Raw genomic sequence first — 20,141 nt, forward strand, 5'->3', positions numbered from 1 at the left:
CCGGGCTCCAGGAGAACCAGCATTCTCAGTGGGGGTGTCTGCACTCTCTGCCATCGCAGTGCGGGTGTCTGCACTCTCTACCAAGTCCAGGTTCGGGAATTAAAGATGGAAGTGAGACTGTGAAACAAGGAACTTGTGAGGTGTGGGGCTTTGCCAGAAGTGCCAAGAAGGCCGCAAAATGTATTTTGGAGGCAACCTGAGGCTGGTTCTTCTGGGGACCTCGGTGTTGGGGGAATGGCCTGTTTCTGGAGCTTGGGGTGAACGTCGTCCCTGCATCTGTGAACAAGCTTGTACTCAGCCTGTAGGTTAACAAGCTGGGGCCAGAAGGCCATACTGCACTGGACCCAAAACCTGCCCTAGGAAGATGCTTGCAACAAAACCTGTTATCACTTTGGTTTATAACAGTGAGGTGGAAATTAGGTGGAATTGGGGCACGGGTTTCAGGATTGTCAAGTTATTATTTATGCATTAAATATTCTGAAGCAGCCTCAGCTAATGAAACACAGTTCATCTAAAGGAAATGTGGAAAATAATCCCAGCAGCGCGGGAGAACTGTGCTCCGCCCCTCAAGGCTGTAGGTGGGGCCTCTGTTTTCACATTTTAAAAAGGAAAGGGCAGTTTTCTTCCTTGCCGTTTTCACTTTCAAATCCTCACGCCCTCTGCTTTGCTGCTGTCAGACATGAATCCTTTAAGCAGTGCTTTAGACACCCACAACAAGGACGTTCTTGGGGAACATGGTGATTCTGGAGCAGGAGTATTATGAGGCACTCAGGAATGCTTTCGAAGAAACTGTAATGGAAATGAGGTGGGGCTTGGTGGCTCACACTTGTAATCCCAGCACTTTGGGAAGCCAAGGTAGGCGGATCATTTGAAGTCAGGAGTTCCAGACCAGCCTGGGGAACATGGCGAAACCCTGTCTCTATTGAAAATACAAAAATTAACCAGGCATGGTATCACGTGCCTGTGGTCCCAGCTACTCAAGAGACTGAGATAGGAGAATCCCTTGAACCCTGGAGGCAGAGGTTGCAGTGAACCAAGATTGTGCCACTGCACTCCAGCCTGGGTGACAGAGTGAGAATCAATCTCGGGTGTGTGTGTTTGTATAGTATACATTATATATATTATATATGTATAATATACTCTACATAGTATATATTTATAATATACACATATATATATTATGTGTATATTATGTATTATATACTCTATATAGTATATATTTATAATATATAATATATGCCTATATGTATTATGTACTCTCTATAATATATAATATAGTTATGTGCATATATTATGTATATATTATATACTCGTGTGTATTTTGTGTATATATACATATATATACGTATATGTATATATGTATGTATATATATGAGAGAAAGAGAGAGAGGAAAAACAGTCACCATCATCTTAAGAAGTTAAAAACCTGCAAATCCTCTAGAGCCCACTTGGGCTGGCAGACTTTTGCTTTGGGATTTCCTTAGAGGAGAAGAGAGAGGACCCAGTCAAATGCTGACATTGTTATGACAGATTCTGAGTCACCTCAGGGCTCGGGGGAAAGAGCCTTGGAATTGTAGGCAATGGTGTGGATGTGCCTGCAGGCGTGGGCATGGTGGCATGTTGGTGGCCAGGTGTTCGTCACCCTGCACTGAGAGGGCCCGGTGAATGGGAGGGCAGGGGATGCTGTCGGGACGTGTCAGGGTGGGAACCTGTCTTGTTTGTGGATCTTTGAGGCTGCTGAAAAGGATCTTTGAGCCTGAACTTCCAGGGAAGTCTGAAACCAATCTGGTATCCCCAGGGTTTATGTTTTATTTCAGTTATTATAGGGATTCAAGGATTTCCAAATAAGAAATTAAATCATACCATTGAAACTGTACTGGTGAAGTTCTGCTAAGTCCTGCATTTGAAAGTCATCAGCGGATTATGTCTGATCCAGTTTGCAGCGGGCTCTTTTCCGGCTGCATTGAAATGGATTTCTTTATTAAGGACTCCACTTCCTTCCTCGGCACAGAACTGACCCGGCCGCGGCAGCCACAGCCTCCTCCAGCGCTCCTCTCCTCTGTGTGGATGTGCCATCTTTCTTCCATTGTTGTTTTATTTTATATCTGGGGACTTTACGGCTGCTTTAAACTAAAAATAAACGCACCTCCCCTTTTCTGTGCTAAAAATAATAGTTAAAATCCTTGTGACATTTAAGGTTTTCAAAGAAACATCCCCATCTCTGAGATAATATGTTGTTTTTAAAATCTCACCTGCAATTTCTGGTTCCTTTTTTTACCCTTGTGTATAATTTCACGAGTTTTGTCTGGAATGCATATTTGTGGTTCCTGGAGCCAAACAGGGCTGGGGGTTGAGCTAGGGTGAGCATGACACAGGAGACCATCAAGTCATTCTGATATTTGGCTGCCTGCTGTGCTTCTAGTTGATAATTTGGAGGAGAAAATTAGAGTCCATAATTCTGCTGGGGAATGAGCCTACCTCCCAGGCGATGGCTGTCTTAATGAAGATGAGGTCCTGGCTCCCTTGTCGAATGAAGATTGTCTGGGAGCCTTTAGCAGAAGGCTCTGAAATCCCCAGGAAGGACGCAGTGGAAGCACCGCTGGACAGGAGCTGCCTTCCCTGGTCCTTGCAGCCGGGCTCCTGCAGCCTGGGAAGGTGGGGCTTCCTTATCTCAGGTCCAGTCTCCTCTGAAAGTTCTCTTCCTTGACTGTAGTCCTTGGACCCTGTTCCTTTGATGCTGTTGTTTGCTGAGGTAGAATGCTAAGAAAGGCCAACTGGAGGCATTTCCAGGATTACTTCCCACTCTAGAATTTCTGGTATTTGTTAGTAGTCATATCACATGGATGACTTTTTTCATGCATGTTTATGTGCTGTAGGTTGAACCTCCCTATGAAATTGCCGTTATTCAACCATATTTGACCATAGTTGTGCCTCCAGTGCAGCAGCGAGTACAGGTAGCTCGTGTGCCCGTCTCCAAGCTGGAGCATCTCCTCCTGGCTGCGGTCAAATTGACCTGGCAATTTTATGTGGTTTGATGCAATATAAGTTGACCTGGGATGAAAACTAACTCTAGTAATGGCTTTTAGTTTGTTTTACTCCGTGTAGAGTTAATGGTCACTGTGAGCCAGTTTTCTTTTCTTTCTTTCTTTTTTTTTTTTTTTTTTTTTTTTAACAGAGTCTGGCTCTGTCTCTCAGGCTGGAGTGCAGTGGCGCAATCTCAGCTCACTGCCACCTCCACCTCCCAGGTTCAAGCAATTCTCCTGCCTCAGCCTCCCACGTAGTCTGGGATTACAGGTGCACACCGCCTCACTTGGCTAGTTTTTATATTTTTAGTAGAGACGAGGTTTCACCATGTTGGCCAGGCTGGTCTCAAATGCCTGACCTCAAGTGATCCGCCCGCCTCAGCCTCACAAAGTGCTGGGATGACAGACGTGAGCTACCACGCCCGGCCTGAGCCACAGTTTTCGATCTCCGTGGTGTGGTTGCTTCATCAGGACTCGGCAGGCCTATGGTGCTCCAGGCCCACCTGTGCCTCCAGCGCTGCAGCAAGTTCAGGTAGCCGGTGTGCCTGTCTCTGAGCAGGAGCATCCTCCCCCGCTGTGGCACCTGGACAGTGGCGCCTCAAGCCCTGCTCTTTAATCCTACCTCCAAAGGTAATAGGGGGCTTCCTCTGTGGGTAGTTGGGCCCTTTCCCAGGCATCCTGCCACCTCCTTGGTAGCATCTCCTTGGGACCTTACAGAAGCCTTAGGAGATAACTGCTCCCTCCCTTCCCCTCCCCTTCCCCTCCTCCCTCCCCTCCTCCTCCCTCTCCCCTTCCCCTCCCCCTGCTCCCTCCTCCCTCCCCCTCCCCTCCCCCCTCCCCCTCCCTTCCCCCCTCCCCCTCCCTTCCCCCCTCCCCCTCCCCTCCTCTCCTCCCTCCTCTCCTCCCTCCCTTTCTCCTCCCCCTCCTCTCCTCCCTCCCCTCCCCCTCCCTTCCCCCCTCCCCCTCCCCTCCTCTCCTCCCTCCCCTCCTCCCTCCCTTTCTCCTCCCCCTCCCCTCCTCCCTCCTCTCCTCCCTCCCCTCCTCCCTCCCTTTCTCCTCCCCCTCCCCCTCCCCTCCTCCCTCCCTTCCTCCTCCCCTCCTCCCTCCCCTCCTCCCTCCCTCCCTCCTCCCCTCCTTCCCCCTCCCTCCTCCCCTCCTTCCCCCTCCCTCTCCCCTCCTTTCCCCTCCTCTCCTCCCCTCCCCGCTCCCCCATCCCCCAGGCTGGAGTGCAGCCTTCCCTTCCCTTGCTCTGTCCCCCAGGCTGGAGTGCAGTGGCACAATCTCATCTCACCACAACCTCTGCCTCTTGGTTCAAGCAATTCTCCTGCCTCAACCTCCAAGTAGCTGGGATTACAGGCGCCTGCCACCATGCCCAGCTAATTTTTGTATTTTTAGTAGAGACGGAGTTTTGCCATGTTGACCAGGCTAGTCTCGAACTCCTGACCTCAGGTGATCCACCTGCAGGCTATTCTCGAACTGAACTCAGGTGATCCGCCTGCAGGCTAGTCTTGAACTCCTGATCTCAGGTGATCCACCCCCCTTAGCCTCCCGAAGTACTGGGATTACAGGCGTGAGCTACTGCACCCGGCCAGAAATGCTTCTGTTTTATGGCAAGGAAATGGAGAGACCAGAAAGTTAACTGAGGTAATTGTCAGACCCATGACTCCTGGCTCCCTGACCCCTCACCAATTTCCCTCTGCCTCCTCTTGGTCTCCCATGGACACTGGGATGGGCAGGGCCAGGTGGGAAAAGCAGGACTCATCTCTGAGGGCTGCGTTGTGGGGTAGGTAAGAGCCTTTAGCCTCAGTAACTGCAGCACTTTCTGCCCATGACAACCTGTGCTGTTTTCACATTTCTCAGAAATTCCCACTCTTGGTGTTTTGCACTTGTAACATCTGCCTAGCAAATTTTGAAAAATTGAAGATAGAGAGTAATAAAGCGTGGACAGAGCTCTGCAGGGAGCTTGTTAGAAATGCTGATTTGAGGCCAGGTGCAGTGGCTCTTGCCTATATTTCCAGCTCTTTGGGAGGCCGAGGCAGGCGATCATGAGGTCAGGAGGTCGAGACCATCCTGGCCAACATGGTGAAACCCCGTCTTTACTAAAAATACAAAAATTACCCGGGTGTGGTGGTGGGCGCCTGTAGTCCCAGATACTCGAGAGGCTGAGGCAAGAGAATTGCTTGAACTCGGGAGGTGGAGGTTGCAGTGAGCCAAGATCGTGCCACTGCACTCCAGCCTGGCAACAGAGTGAGACTCTGTCTCAAAAAAAAAAAAGAAAAGAAAAAAGAAATGCCGATTTGTAGGCTTTAATTTCCAGAGTCCTGGCTGATGCTCACCTGTTGCCGGCTTTGCTAAGCGTCCCAGGTGAGTCTAGGGCAAGCAGACTCTGAGCCACACAGCAGGTAATGAGGGAGGGTTTTAGAATCTGGCATTGCCAAGGGGGACTTTCCCAAGTGTCCCGCTATGTCCAGGGGCAGCAGCAGGGAGAACCTGCCCTGAAGGGCTGCAGTGGTCAGTGAGCCCAGCACCTGGCTAGCTCTTGGGAAGGATCATTACTGTCACCAACCTCAACTGTAAGACACTCACAAGACGTGGTTTTGTTTTGTTTTGTTTTGTTTTTTTGAGACAGTCTCACTCTGTCACCCAGGCTGGAGAGCGATGGTGGGATCTCGGATCGCTGCAACCTCTGCCTCCCGGGTTCAAACGATTCTCCTGCCTGAGCCTCCTGAGCAGCTGGGATTACAATCATGTGCCACCACGCCTGGCTAATTTTTGTATTTTTAGTAGAAACGAGGTTTCGCCATGTTGTCCAGGCTGGTCTTGAACTCCTGGTCGAGACACTTCTGAGAACGAGCTGCATCCTCTGTGACGCTGGATTCTGGCTGATCCAGGAACACAGGTGTGCATGTATCTGGATGTGCATCCACACACGCATGCGCACATGCCCAGCTGTGTTTCCCTGAAGCATGTTTATCCTTCCGGTGTTCCTGCACTTCAGAAGGAGGCAGAACAGCTGGCCTGGGCCCTGCCCCGCCCTTCCTCGACCCCACCTACTGAGTGATGAACAATTGCACGCCAGCACCATGTCCAGCTCACAGATAGGTCCCCATAGTGGAGTAGGAGGAAGGACTATTTTGGTATGTATGGCTTTCGCGAATCTTTGTTAATTTTCATTTAGCTTTGTAGGAGGCAGCATTCCATTTTGACTGGGCAGTAACGGAGGTGATGAAAGTTTTTAAAATAAATATTTTTTAATGGAAGATGAGGAGTTTTGGCTAATTGAGTCTAGCATGTATTTTATTACTCTTGTTGCCACAAACACAAATATGTTCCATTCAAGTGAGGATGTATTTGCAAGTAAAAAGATGCCTCACATTGTTCCAATGTTTATATAATCATGCATCTTTGTTTAATGGAGCACTGTTAATTTATAATGAATATTTTATATTATTGTTAGAAAGTTAATCTTATGGTGGTATGTGTTGAAAAATCAGCAGTGCATTGATGAATAGAGCTAATTTTAATTCACAGTTTACCCTCTTTGTTTTACTATTAAAGTTCATTTTTAAAACTTCACAATTTAATTTCTTATGTGCCAAACGGAATAAAACTTAAAAGGTGCCAGAAGGTAACAATGAAAGGAAAATCGTCTCATCACCCTTGACTTCAGCCATCCAGTTCCTAACCCTAAATCAGCACTTGTTAAGTTTGAAATTTTACCAGAAACAGTCTCAGCTTTGACAAGCATATGCATGTTTTGCACCCCTCACCCCCCATACACTTTTTAGGAATGTGTTTGTGAGGGTCCTATCCATCCATCTCTGTATCATGCCTGGCTGTCTTCATTTGATAATAGCCTGGGGACCTTGGGGGATCTCCACTGCAGTATGTTGAGCTTCAATTACTGGTTTTACTATTTCATTATGTGGATATATCCACAGTTACTTAACCAGGGTGTGGTTTGTTACAGTGCAGCAACAGGGTGACGTTCTGAGAAGCTGGACACTATTGGTGCATGCATTTTGGAGTCATCATCATTGACCTTTCAGTTTTCCCTGGACCATTGGGGTCACCCTGCAGATCCTCTGAGGCCACATTGCCGTTTTTCTGCGAGACTAGTTGGTAACAGAAAGAAGTGTTTTGCAACTTAATTGGTAATGCTGTTCACTCATGGTGTTAAGACACAATTAGTTACCACTGAGCGCCTGCTGAGTGTCAGGCCCATGCTAGTGCGTTCCTCACGTCATCTGTCCACGGGTAAAGTTTGTCTGCAGCATGTTGGGGTGGTGTTTGGGTGCGCAATTATGCAAAATCACAATGTGCACCCCCGATATTTAGCTGCCAATGCGTCCGTGTCAGTGGGAGGAGAGTAGAGGGACAGTAACTTGGAGTCTTTGTGGGCGGTGCAGGGAGAAGTCCGCCTCCCAGGCGTCTTCCTCCTCAGGGCTCTTGTGCTTTCCTCCTGAGCTCCTGCAGATGGGCCTCTGCCGGCCTGCTCTGCCGGCTGGATAGGCGTTTTTGTGCCCCAAAAGTCTCTGCCCTCTAGAGATCACTCAGATCTCCTGATCTACCCAGCCATCCTTTTCTGGAGCAGGGAGTGCTCCTCTGACTGGATGTCTCACTCGACATCGGGAGACCCTTGGTGCTGTCGTTGTAGGGCCTGTGGCATCTGGTTGGTTTGCTGCGCTGTTGCCCCCCCGGCTCCCCGCCCAGCACACACTGGGTAGATGTGCCCCGTCCCATCTGTGACCTGGTGGGACGTGCTCCCCAGCGTGTGACCTGGTGGGACGTGCTCCCCCGCGTGTGATGTGCTCCTCATCGTGTGACCTGGTGGGACATGCTCCCCCAGCGTGTGACCTGGTGGGACGTGCTCCCCCGTGTGTGACCTGGTGGGATGTGCTCCCCAGCATGTGACCTGGTGAGATGTGCTCCCTCCCCAGTGTGTGACCTGATGGGTTGTGCTCCCCCAGCGTGTGACATGGTGGGTTGTGCTCCCCCATCGTGTGACCTGGTGGATTGTGCTACCCAGGGTGTGCCTGGCCTCCTTCAGATGCCAGTCTTGCCTTCCTGTGTCACATCCGTGGTCTGGTCAGGCCCTTGGCTTCCAGCCCTGCATCCATGCGGTCCTCATATCACACAGTTCTTTGAAGGTGATGGTTTTTCTTAACTTTTAGGCATCTTACGAATCACGTCACCTCTTAGACATAATGTCGAGTGAGTTTCAACATTGGAGGACAGTATATCGGAAGTGAATCCCATGTGGAAAGAGCTGTTTTTCTGTGAGTGGGATGCACTTCCTTCCTCTAGTCCAGCCCACTCGGCTTGTGTTGACCGAGCTGCCACGTGGTCATCAGGACAGATCATGGCTACTATTGTGGGGTCTCATTTATGATAAGAGTGGCTTGTGGTGGGTGTGGAAAACTGGGTCGCAGGTTAAGCCATGGTCGTTTGGGTCATCTGTATCAGGTGGGCGCCCTGTGCACAGCCCATCAGGGGAGGCGCGGGAGAGTGCCCCTGCACAGGGCTGGGCTCTGTAGACCACCCCATGGAGCTTAGGAGCCCTGCATCTTTCTGACATAGTCTAAACCATCCTGGCTGGGTCTTCAGTGTTTAATATCTTTGTGAGGATCAAAACTCTAGCACCAGATCTTTCTTCTGAGCTATAATCTGTTATTTATAAACACTAAAGTGTTTACTTACATTGTGAGTGTTAAGATCTTCAAATTCAGTCGTCGTACTTTTTTCTGTGTGTGTGGGATTTCAGAAAAGTGACTATTGTAGTAGACAACCAAAAGACCAAAAGTGGACCTACTGGCTCTAACAGAATCACTTCCCAGAAAGCTAGGCGTGTCCTTAAATACCTCCACACTTGTGAGCAGGCACAGTCAGGAGGGTCTGAAGATACATGCTCCTCCTTAGGAAGGGCTGTGGCTTGAGCAGGGGAAGAATGAAAAGTTAGATTTTTCAGTAACTTTCGAAGTCATTGGACAGAGCATGTGTTACCGACCTCAGACTTGGAGCTGGAACACCCCACTGGCATCTAGCTGAGTGTCATGAACTGGGACAAACTGCTCTTTCTGGAGTGGCAGTGACACAGGGAGGCTGGTCTGCACCATCTCCGGTGACCTTCGGATGGGAATATGGTCCATTGAAGGTACTTTGACTTGGCCTTTACGTGAGTTGTGGTGTCTGACTTTGTGTCCTCCTCTTTTTCAGATGCCTTTGTGAACAGCCAGGAATGGACGCTGAGTCGATCTGTCCCGGAGCTCAAAGTGGTGAGTGGTTCCTTCTGGCCCTGGCAGTTGTCCTTCCTCACCTGTGGGAAGGGAGGGGCTCTGTGCACACCCAAGCCTGCATTCCCAGGCAGCTGGTCATCGCCGGGGGCCCAGACGGAGAGTGTGACTCTGGGTGTGTTCCTGGGAAGGGCCAGGTGTAGCTGGTAGCTTGGGACTGGAGTCCAAGTCCCTGAGTGCCCCTGGGACAGCTACGACAGCCATGACTGCCACCCAGCCAGGGTGGCGTTTCGTGTGCCGGGCAGAGGCCATCATCCTCCTCTCTCTTATATCTCGTGGGTGGGTTGATTTGTCCTTTGCAGGATGTCACGGAAAGCTTCTGTAATGGGTCGCCAAGCTTTGGCATCCATCATTTTTGAAATGTAACTATTTACCCTATGACCAAGTATTGGCATAAAATGAAAAAAAATTTTTTTTTTTTTTTTTGAGACGGAGTCTCGCTCTGTCGCCCAGGCTGGAGTGCAGTGGCCGGATCTCAGCTCACTGCAAGCTCTGCCTCCTGGGTTTACGCCATTCTCCTGCCTCAGCCTCCCGAGTAGCTGGGACTACAGGCATCCGCCACCTCGCCCGGCTAGTTTTTTGTATTTTTTAGTAGGGACAGGGTTTCACCGTGTTAGCCAGGATGGTCTCGATCTCCTGACCTCGTGATCTGCCCGTCTCGGCCTCCCAAAGTGCTGGGATTACAGACTTGAGCCACCACGCCCGCCCATAAAATTAAAATTTTTATCATTTATTATGAACTTTACCCTTTTGGTGAAATTATCTAGAGCTTCGAATTGGCGTATGTAAAAAGTGGTCCATTGCAGCCACCCTTTCCAGCCACTCCCCTCTAGTCACCACCCACCATAGGACTGAAGGAAGGGGCAAGTTGAACTTTGAAACAACCACGTTCTTTGTTGTGAAATATGTGGTATCTGTGTGTATGTTTATGTATGTAGGTATATAGGTGTACATATGTCTAATTTCCGTGTGTGTTTATATTTATGTATGTATGTATATATGTGTGCATATATGTCTAATTTCTATATGTGTGTGTATGTATTTTCTAATTTGACCATGAAAGGAAAGCAGATGAGCTCTCACTGTTCTACAGGCTCCGGCATGGGCCTGCCTGGTGTCTCTGTCCTCTGCATTTCTATAGACAGCACCAGATCCCCTGCGGCCCGTGGACTCCTCCCCACTGACCCCCAACCTCATTGCGTGCTTGGAGGACAGGACAGGGGCCAGGAGACAGGATCCTTTCGGTCTTTCCTGTCTGAGATGAGGAGATAGAGCAACAAAGAACTTCTAGGTCTTTGAAGACACTTTTGTCACCAGGAAAAGTATTCGTTTTTAAACTTAGGAGATGAAGTACAATGAGTGGGAGGTGTCCTGAGATGGAAGGCCCTGTGGTCACTGTGCCCTCTCTCTCATTGGTGTCTGACACACCCATCCCCACTGCGACCACGGGGTGTCGTCGGCTGGGCCCATCTCCTTCCCAGTGTCTGCCCCCTGCCCCGTTCCTCCCTGAAGGTCTCTGGGCTGTCCCTGCAGCACTCGCCCATGGGAGACAAAGCATCTCTCAGTCCCAGTGCTGTCTCAGAAGCCTGGGGTTCCGCAAGACTGGCCTGCAAAGAGCCTCCTCTCTCTGCCTTTTGTGTGCTTTGTCACCGCGGCACTGGCAGGGTGTCTTAAGCCCATTGAAGCCGTCCAGGAAATATGCGTTGAATGAATGGCACAGGCTTGGCAATGTTGTTACCAGGAGATTTCCAGAACAATCCCCCAGTTTCAGTTACTCCCTGTTAAGACAGCCCCTGCCACTCGGGTGCTGTGATGGGCACGGAACAGCAGGCACGGTGCTTTACTGGTGGTGATGGTGTCGATACAGCGCTGGCTCGGCTCTGTGCGGGTCGTGTTCTGAGTGCTTGACAACATTACTTAATTCCTGACAACTGCCCCATGGGGAGGGGTAGGTATGGTTATCCCCATTTCACAGATGAGGAAATCGAGGCTCAGAGACATGAAGAACTTGCCCAAGGAGCCACAGTAAGTGGTGGAGCTGAGGTTTGAACCTGGAGTTAGGGCTTCCACCACCGCACTGCCTGATAGAACTTTCTCGATGGTAAAAACCTCCTGTGTCTGCACTGCCCAATGCGGTCGTGGCTGGCACCATGTGGCTGTTGAGTGATTGAGATGTGGCCGGTCAGTGCCATCAAGGAGCTGCATTTTAAGTTTGATTCTAGTTCATTTAAATTGAAATAGCCACACAGGGCCAGTGGCCACCCCAGTGCCAACATTACAGACTAACTGATCGTCAAGTATCGAACCTCCTGACTTGGCAGTTCCAGGTGTTACAGGTTTAGAGAGGGCCCACATGATCATACCAACCCGTAATCGAGGATGCTTACCACCAAAAACTTGTACTCTACCAGTATTTTGAAGGCATGTGATTTTCTGGAATATCTGCCTAGAGCTGGAGGAGAGACAGTTGCATTTAAGGCAGCAGGGGCTCCTCATTCTGAAACGGATTGTCTTAAGGCTTGCTTCAATTTGCTGACACCGGGGACTTCATTGTTGTTGGTTCTACAGTTCTCAGAACGCTCCTGTCCCTGGCCTCAGTGTGGATGGACTAGATCCTGGCAGGCCCACCAGCTCTGCTCTAGCCCAAGTGCCTTCCTGTGTGGCATCAGCGGGCGCTGGTCCTCATCGGCAGCCCCAGCAGATCCCTTGTGTGCTAAGGAGTGCTCAGGGTCTGAAGAAAGCGCTGCTTTGTTTCCTAAGCAGCCTCCAAGTGCCTATAGGGCTGCAATTGTTTCCTTCCTAGTGCAGCCCCCCCAGGACAGGTGGCCCTTTAGGTCAGCGTCTCAGGATCCCAGCCCCTGCTTCGCAAATGCAGCAGTGACATGATGTCATGGCAAGCCTCCAGTAGGCCCTTTATGTAACATTTTGCAATGAATCTTTTGAAATCTGTCAGAGAAAAAAATTCAATGTTCGCTTTCTTCTCAAGAGTGGTAGTACCATGCCTTATGTTTTCTTTTTTTTTTTTTTTTTGTGACAGGGTCTCACTCTGTCACCCAGGCTGGAGTGCAGTGGGGCCATCTCGGCTCACTGCAACCTGCCTCCTGGGTTCAAGTGATTCTCGTGCCTCAGCCTCCTGAGTAGCTGGGATGACAGGCGCCCACCACCACATCTGGCTAATTTGCGTATTTTTAGTAGAGACAAGATTTTACCACATTGGCCAGGCTGTTCTCGAACTCCTGACATCAAGTCATCCGCCTGCCTTGGCCTCCCAAAGTGCTGGGATGACAGGCATGAGCCACGGCACCCGGCCTTATGTTTCCTGAAGTTGCACTGTGGTCAGATCGTCCATGACCAATTGCTTTTGCTGCTGCAGAGGAGCCAACCACTGCTGGCTGCAGATGTGTGCCCAACGGTAAAGACTTGATGCTTGTGTCGGAGGGGAAGGTAGATAGGCCCTGGACGTCTTGCCTGTGTCGGGGACCTCAGTCCCCAGCTCCTCACATCCTATTTGTGTGTTTTCATTGAACACCAACTGGGATTTTTCTAAAAGCCTTGATTCCCTTCTTAGCAAACCTCAAGGTTAGCAGGTCAGTGGTGAAGTGTGGGGCGCTGGAGAAAAACAGTTTAGAAAGACACTGCGTTTCCTTTGGCCTTGTAATATGAAGGGCCGAGTATGGGCTCCGACACACTTCATGGCCCTGCACAGATGATGCGGGGTTGACAGTGGCGACCTCTTCCTGCCTTGAGCGTGTAGTTCTGTGGTTTTTAAGACACCTCATTCCTCCTCACGTAACTCTTTGGCTCGCTCTGGATTGATTTCCTCCATCTTGGTTTACTTCCAGCAGCCGCTCCGACACCTTCACGGGTGACGTGATGCACTTGAAAGGGCATTCTGACTCCTTATTTTATTTTCCTTTCACCATCAACCGTTCATTTCCACCAGCGTTTCAAAGTAAAATAATGCCATCATGTGTGACTGTGAGGTGGTCTGTGAGATGGCTGTTCCAGCCAAACCAAGCCCCTTCCACTGCACTCCAAGATTGATTGCCTTTGTTCCCCTAAGGTGTGAGCTTAGTCTTTGCCCGTCTTGTTAGGCAGAAGGCAGGAACGTTGCTATGCAGAGAAGGCGCAGACCAAAGGATGTTTGGTTTTTGAGCATTTTCTTCCTCGGGAAAGAGAAACTGATCTTAATTAAAAATTTAATTCTGTGGCATACTGTTTTGGATTTTCCCAGCATGAAGCTGACAAACAGCGGTGCCCTTGAGCAAAAGAATAATTAGTAGGTAGAAATTCTCAGATTATAGAGGCCCCAGGGTAAAAAAAGATGTATGTCGAATTAGGAGGGGAAACAGATTTTTTTAGAATCTGTCCACACAGCCTGACTTGAGCCTGGCTCTGAGCCTTAGTAATAAGCATCTCATTCATACTCACCAGCAGTGGAGTCGTTCATTTACTCGGCCAGTGCTGTTGAGCGTCTACCTTGGGCTCTGTGTTACTCAGGAATTCAGAGAACAAGACAAGTAAGACAGGGTGCCTGCCTTTGAGGAATTGTCAGTATTGGAGGGAGCCAGATCAACATACTGTTGTTTCCAAAATAATGTGTTCCCTTGTAAGATGTCCTTGGGGCAGTGGCCTAAGGGCGCTTTCAGAAGAGGCATCCAATTGAGACTGTGGCATTAGGAAGGTATCTTCGTCTCTTCCGGCTCCTGTAACAAAATATCATACACCGAGCAGCTGATAAACCACAGAAATGCGTAGCTCACAGTTGTGGAGGCCGGGAAGTCCCAGATCAAGGTGCCTGCAGATTTGATGCCTGAGGACCTGCTTGCTGGTCTGTAGGTGGCATCTTCTTGCTGTGTCCTCACGTGGAGGAAGAGGCAAGAGATCTTTCCCAGGCCTCTTCTATCAGGGCGCTAATCTGCTGCCACAACTGCCTCACCTCGTAATACAATCACCTCGGGGGTTACGTTTCTTTTTTAAAAAAATTATGTATTATTTTGTTTTTATTTTTTGTCAGCTCCGTCACCCAGGCTGGAGTGCAGTGGTGCAAACTCAGCTCACTGCAACCTCTGCCTCCCAGGTTCAAGTGATTCTCCTGCCTCAGCCTCGAGTAGCTGGGATTACAGGCATGTACCACCACGCCTGGCTAATTTTTGTGTTTTTTAGTAGAGGTGGGGTTTCACCATGTTGGCCGGTCTGGTCTTGAACTCCTGACCTCAGGTGATCCACCTGCCTCAGCCTCCCAAAGGGCTGGGATTACAGGCGTGAACCACCGTGCCCAGCCGGGGGTTAGGTTTCAACATACGAGTTTGGCCAGGAGTGTGTGGGTAGGAGGGGGAAGCCTAAATATTCCTACCATAGCTGCAGGCTTCTCAGAGGAAGTGACATCTGAACTGATAGAAAGAGTAGGTTTCAGGGAATGATTGATGTGGAAAGCTTTAGTTGCCTGGAGACAGCAAGGCCTGTTAGGATGGGGCTTGGTAGCTGATTGACTAGAAGGCCGAGCAGAGAGCAGGAAGGTGAGAGAGAGGAGGGTTGTAACTGGGGTGTAAAAGAGGAAAGGACTGGGTATAGGTTTTAGAAAGGCCACTCTGGCTGATGAGTAGAGAGTGGGAGTGGCCATGACTGGGTGAAGGAGAACATTTGGATCCATAAGCCATCACTCAGACAGCAGACCACGGTGGCCTGTAAATCACTGAGAACCTTTTTTCTACACTCTCATGCAAAATTTGTTCTTCTATGTTTGTTTGTTTGTTTTCTTTCTTTCTTTTTTTTTTTTTTTGAGGAGTCTCGCTCTGTCACCCAGGCTGGAGTGGAGTGCAGAGACGTGATCTCGGCTCACTGCAACCTCTGCCTCCCGGGTTCAAGCGGTTCTCCTGCCTCAGCCACCCAAGTAGCTGGGACTACTATAGGTGTGTCACCACACCCGGCTAATTTTTTTGTATTTTTAGTAGAGATGGGATTTCACCATGTTAGCCAGGATGGCCTCGATCTCCTGACTTCGTGATCTGCCCGCCTCGGCCTCACAAAGTGCTGGGATGACAGGCGTGAGCCACCGCACCCGGCCCTGTTTGTTCTTATAGCTATTGGCTTCATCATCTACTTAATCAATGGTCCTTCCTCCCTCCTGTTTCTCCTCCTCTCCTCTCCCCTTTCTTTCCATCTCTCCTTCCTCCCTCCCTCCCATCCTTCTTCCTTGCCATCCATCTATCCATCGACCCATCTTGTGTTTACCAGGCCTCTCCTGGGGCCAGGAGCTATGACAAGTGTACAGAGTCAGAGTTGGTGTCCTGGCCGGTATCCAGAGACAGAGATCTTGGCCCTCAGGGTCCTAAGTGTAGTGGGAGGTGGAGCCCAGGGCCTCACCAGCCACTGTCAAGGCCCTCTGGGGGTGGGAGGAAAGCAGGGAAGCCTTCCCAAGAGAAAGTGAAGCCCTCATCAGGCGAGAGGGGAGGGGTGCTCAGGTGACAGGAGTAGTGAAGTGTTCTTGTGGCAAGTTCACGGACCTGCTGGGTCCGTTAGCTGCCAGCAAAGTTGTGTGTGAGGATTTGGAGGGAGACAGTTTGTTCCTAAAATGTTTGGAGTTTGGCCTCCAGGCAGCAGGAGTCTCCCAGGGCTTGTGAAATGAAGGAATGCCACTTTCTCATGGTCAGTTTGTTTCCAGGAACCTCTCTGGTGTTCTCGGGATGAAAAGCAGGTGCTTGCAGGCAGGGAGAGGCCCTAGAGGCTGCCTTCTCGATCTGTGCACACCGGAGAGTCCACACCGAGGTGGCAGCAGCGTGCCCAGGAGGGAGTCGGGGCTGGCCTCCAGCTTTCTGGTTTGAGAGGCTGGGTGTGATGTGGCCTCAGGAGCTGATGAGCAGTCTGGGGGAGAGAGGCGAGGTGTGGACTCGTCGAGGCGTGAGCACCACGTAGGTGGTGTATGGATATATAAGAAGTCCTGGTGGGAGCTGAATAGGGGCGCCTGGAGCTGGGGTGGACGGCGGCCAGGGGATGAGATTTTGGGAATAGGCCGCTCTTTTCCCACATCAACCTTCTATCAACGAGCTATGATTCCAGAATCTGCAGGGCGTCTCCTTTTAAATGGAATCACAGCTCATTGAGAGAAAGTTGGATATGGACAGGCACATGTTGGGACATTAGAGTGGAGGATCAGCTGGAGATGTGAGGATGCAGCCCTGGCGAGCCCCAGTGTGTGCCGGCAGATGGAGGAAGAGCCCACAGGGCTGGGAGGGAGGCAGAGGCGGAAGCCAGTGTGAGAGTTGGAAGAGAGTGTCTTAGCAGCAGCTGCCGGTGATGGGGTCAGGTCAGAGCAAGACAGGCTAGTGGCTTTGAAATGAAAGTCACGGGTGACCTAGTGGGCAGTTTCCTGGTAGCAGCAGGGCCAGAGCTTCAGATAATTTGAGTGGAGGCAGGAGGGAGGTCAACAAGTGGAACCGAGAGCAAGTGGGGCCAAGAGCAAGTGGGGCTGAGTCCCAGCTCTGGGAATGGCAGGTGGCCTTAATGAGCACCTGTGCCCAAGGATGGGTCCCTTGTGATGTTTTGGGCTTTTAAAGGAATCAGTTCGATCATGCTTAAATTTGATTGCTAGCAATGTTCTAGTGGGGGAGGAAAAGATTAAAATGCAGGAGATTTTTGATGAGCAGCTTCCCACAGAAGGCAGCGTCGGGGGGATACAGCTCCCAGGCACAGGGAAAGGGAGGCTTCCTGTGGGATCCGCCCACTTGGAGGCTTGGAGGCCAGGTGTGTCCACTGTGTCAACAGGGAGCCTTCCTCTGAAGAAGCCCCTGGAGCGTCAGCCTCGTCACCGGGTTACTGCTAGGACAGCGGCCCTCATGTCACCCTTACTCCTGAGGGTCGCCTTCTAATCCAGCACAAACGAGCACCTTTGCCGTCTCTCCCAGCAGCCCCGGCACCGTCCCCTTTTTCTCGGAGATGCCGTGGTGGGTCCTGTGTCTGGGAGGCAGGTGTGTGCCCTCCTTACCTGTATGGCCGGCCCCTGCCTCACTGCTCCACCCCCAGGTCTCCCCACACTGCTCTTTTCTGCTCCTGTTGTCCTGCCCCCAAGTCTACCCTAGACTCATTCCCTAGAGATGCTACCATGCATGGGTCCTCGCCACTCTTCCCACGTCACTCAGCTCTGCCCTTGGATGCCACCTCACCTGCTGCTTTTCCCTGTCTCTGGAGGGTGCACAGTAGATGCCGGCGGGCTAACTCAAGGAACACAGCCCTGATGTAAGCAATGTGCTTGTTTTCTGGAAGAATACCAAACCAGTGTTTATACCAGCATTGCTGATGCCGTTGCAGCTGTTGAGGCTGATGAGAACGTGAGATGTTAATTAAGAGTATTGGACTCCCTTTTACTCCAATAGAAGTAGTGAACGAGCTTGTTTTTGGCCATCCAGCCAGTGCTTGGTTATGTTTGTGTTTAGGCCTCCTGTCTATTTTAGCCTCTTTGTATTTGCAAAATGCCAAATAGAGTGATTTGCTTATGCTTAACGGTTGTCCGTTTCTGTTTCAGGGAATTGTGGGTAACTTGGCCAGCGGCAAGTCTGCCCTGGTGCACCGGTACCTGACGGGCACTTATGTCCAGGAGGAGTCTCCGGAAGGTATGCTGTTTGGCAGGCAGTTGGAAGCTTAAGAATGTAGTTTTTAAAAATTTTTCCTTAGCATATTGTAAATCATGACTTTGATGTATCACAGGTCAAGAAAGCAATAAAACATACCAAGCAGTAAAAACCCTTAAGTATGTGGTTTCTTCTGTAGTATTTCTAGCAAACCCATTATATTCACTTTGATATTTGGAATAGTACAGTAGAACCATGAAATACCATTGAATTTATTTCTTATCTAATTGTTCTGTCCTTTCAAATGTCGTTTTTAATCCAGTGTCCTTTTTATCCACTGTTACTCCTTTAAATATTGACTGGACATTTCTGTGATCTGGATATTGAATTTATACATAATTTGTATGTAATGTTACTTAGTTATAGATATGAGCCTTTCTGGATAAGACGTTCAGATTACCACCACCATATGTTTGAGTATGTTTCCCCCCTTATATTTATAAACATTTAATAATCATTTTGCATGAGAGTAAGATTTTTTTTTTTTTTTTGCCATTAGGCATTTACTTCTTCAGTTAACATGTCCATGTTTTATTTTTTGCCTTAAATAAAGTTATGATAATGATAGGAAAGCATTTAGCTCCCATGTCCCCTAATGAAGGGGTGTAGTTGACAAGCAGTTTTCTAAATGAAATTTTCTCTCCATGTAACCTTGTTAAATCCAACTCTGAGACACTGAATTTCTGGTTCCTTCTTTTTCTTACTGGCTGTTCCATTCTTTGCAGATATGGATGCAGGTAACTATTCATTTTCTTCATGGCAGCGCTTGTCTTGTTTTGGAGAGAGAGGAAAGGCACCACTTTGTACTGTAGCGTTCCCTTCCCCTCTTGTTCTGTGTGCCATCCTATTTTGTTTCATTTTATCTTTTTTTTCAGTTGAACATTCCACCCTGTTTTGTCCCTTAGTTGTCTTTTTAGCAGTAGTCCCAAGTAGCTTCACCTGTTTCCTGTAACACCTGTCCTAGCATTTAACTCTTGTCCTGAATACTGTGGAACCGTTCGGAAAAGTATAGAAGTGGCTTGAGGCTCTGCCACTGTTTTGCAGAATTGTGCGGTCATGTAATGAACACCTCACGCTTCAGGAAAAGACCTTCCGTACGGAAATGATGATTTAGGAAGATGAGAGATGGAAATGAAGGCTCGTATGTGGGGTCAGTAAGAGAAAGCTTGCCTCTCCACTGAGAAATGCATACAGCTGCTAGAAAATGGCATGATTTGGAGAAACGAGCAAAGGCCACATTTTGCCAAGGCTCTGTCCCTGGGTTTTGATGGCTTTTATTTGCTCCTTTGTGTTGGAGTCTGAATTTTAGCCACAGTCAGCTGATGACAGCTAGAGAATCTTTTAGAGATGTTTCCTTGGGTTTTCCACTTATTTCTCAGGGCTCGCTATTGTAGAGGTTATACAGAGGTTAACTCACCTGCAAGTGAAATGACCACCTTTTCCAAGTAAATCTACCTTCAGGCCCCTGCAACTCTGTGGATTTCAACCTGGGATCACAGGAAGTTAGACGTGGGTGGGGCCCTGGTTTTGTTGCTGTTGCTCTGGCTGTCCCTGGCTCTGGGGTTCAGGTGTCTGGTGGGGCAGCGCTGGAGGCCCTGGGTCTCTGGAGTAAGAACAAGGACCACGCCTCCCTCATGGTAGCCTTTCTGCTGTATGGCTATTTGGGCATTTTTATGGCTTTTTGCTTTTTTCCCTCTGGGCATTCACAGTGTGTTCCGTTGTGTTTGGTTCCAGCTGTGATGTCTTTGCAATGCATAATCGACCCTTACATTTTGACTAACACCAAGGCATTTCTCTTGAACGTTTATACATCAAAAGGAAGGATTTTGGGGGGACCTAAACTGATCGCTAACCGCCCTGCTGCTTTGATTTTTCAAGTAGTACATTTTACTCCATTGAAATTTCATAGTATTGTCTATGGTTTTTAAAAATACATTATTGTTAAGAGTAGGAGCGTGGGTGAGTACCTCCCTTTCTTCATCTGCAGAGTGGAACTAGCTCATCCTCTCCATGGGGCCCCATGCCCAAGGCTTCCTGGGTCAGGGGAAAGATCATGATCCCTGACCTTTTCTCATGCCCTGCAGCAGCCCTCCCTGGGGATGTGGCCTCTCATCTTTTCACTCATGGTCCCAGGGATTGTTCTGTGGGAGTGTGAGGAGCTGACAGCAGCAGACACCCAGGTGCACCCCAGTGGGTGT

The 20,141-nt window shown here is 49.5% G+C and overlaps 1 protein-coding gene across 15 annotated transcripts in view; it reads left to right on the forward strand.

Moving 5' to 3' along the window:
- LOC105473862 (ArfGAP with GTPase domain, ankyrin repeat and PH domain 1) overlaps nucleotides 1-20,141 on the forward strand; it is a 644,177-nt gene that overhangs the window by 202,557 nt on the left and 421,479 nt on the right. For 13 of the 15 annotated variants that reach the window (XM_071073619.1, XM_071073622.1, XM_071073625.1 and 10 more), the window contains exons 2-3: nucleotides 9,240-9,298; nucleotides 17,838-17,925. In XM_071073619.1, the coding sequence (XP_070929720.1) occupies nucleotides 9,240-9,298; nucleotides 17,838-17,925 (147 nt within the window). Of the gene's footprint in view, nucleotides 1-602; nucleotides 856-9,239; nucleotides 9,299-17,837; nucleotides 17,926-18,911; nucleotides 19,094-20,141 lie in introns of those variants that run through there. The other 2 variants (XM_071073620.1, XM_071073626.1) reach the window with 2 other exon arrangements.

The sequence above is a fragment of the Macaca nemestrina genome, chromosome 11 (genome assembly GCF_043159975.1).
Source record: "Macaca nemestrina isolate mMacNem1 chromosome 11, mMacNem.hap1, whole genome shotgun sequence".
In the NCBI taxonomy this organism is placed as follows: domain Eukaryota; kingdom Metazoa; phylum Chordata; class Mammalia; order Primates; family Cercopithecidae; genus Macaca; species Macaca nemestrina.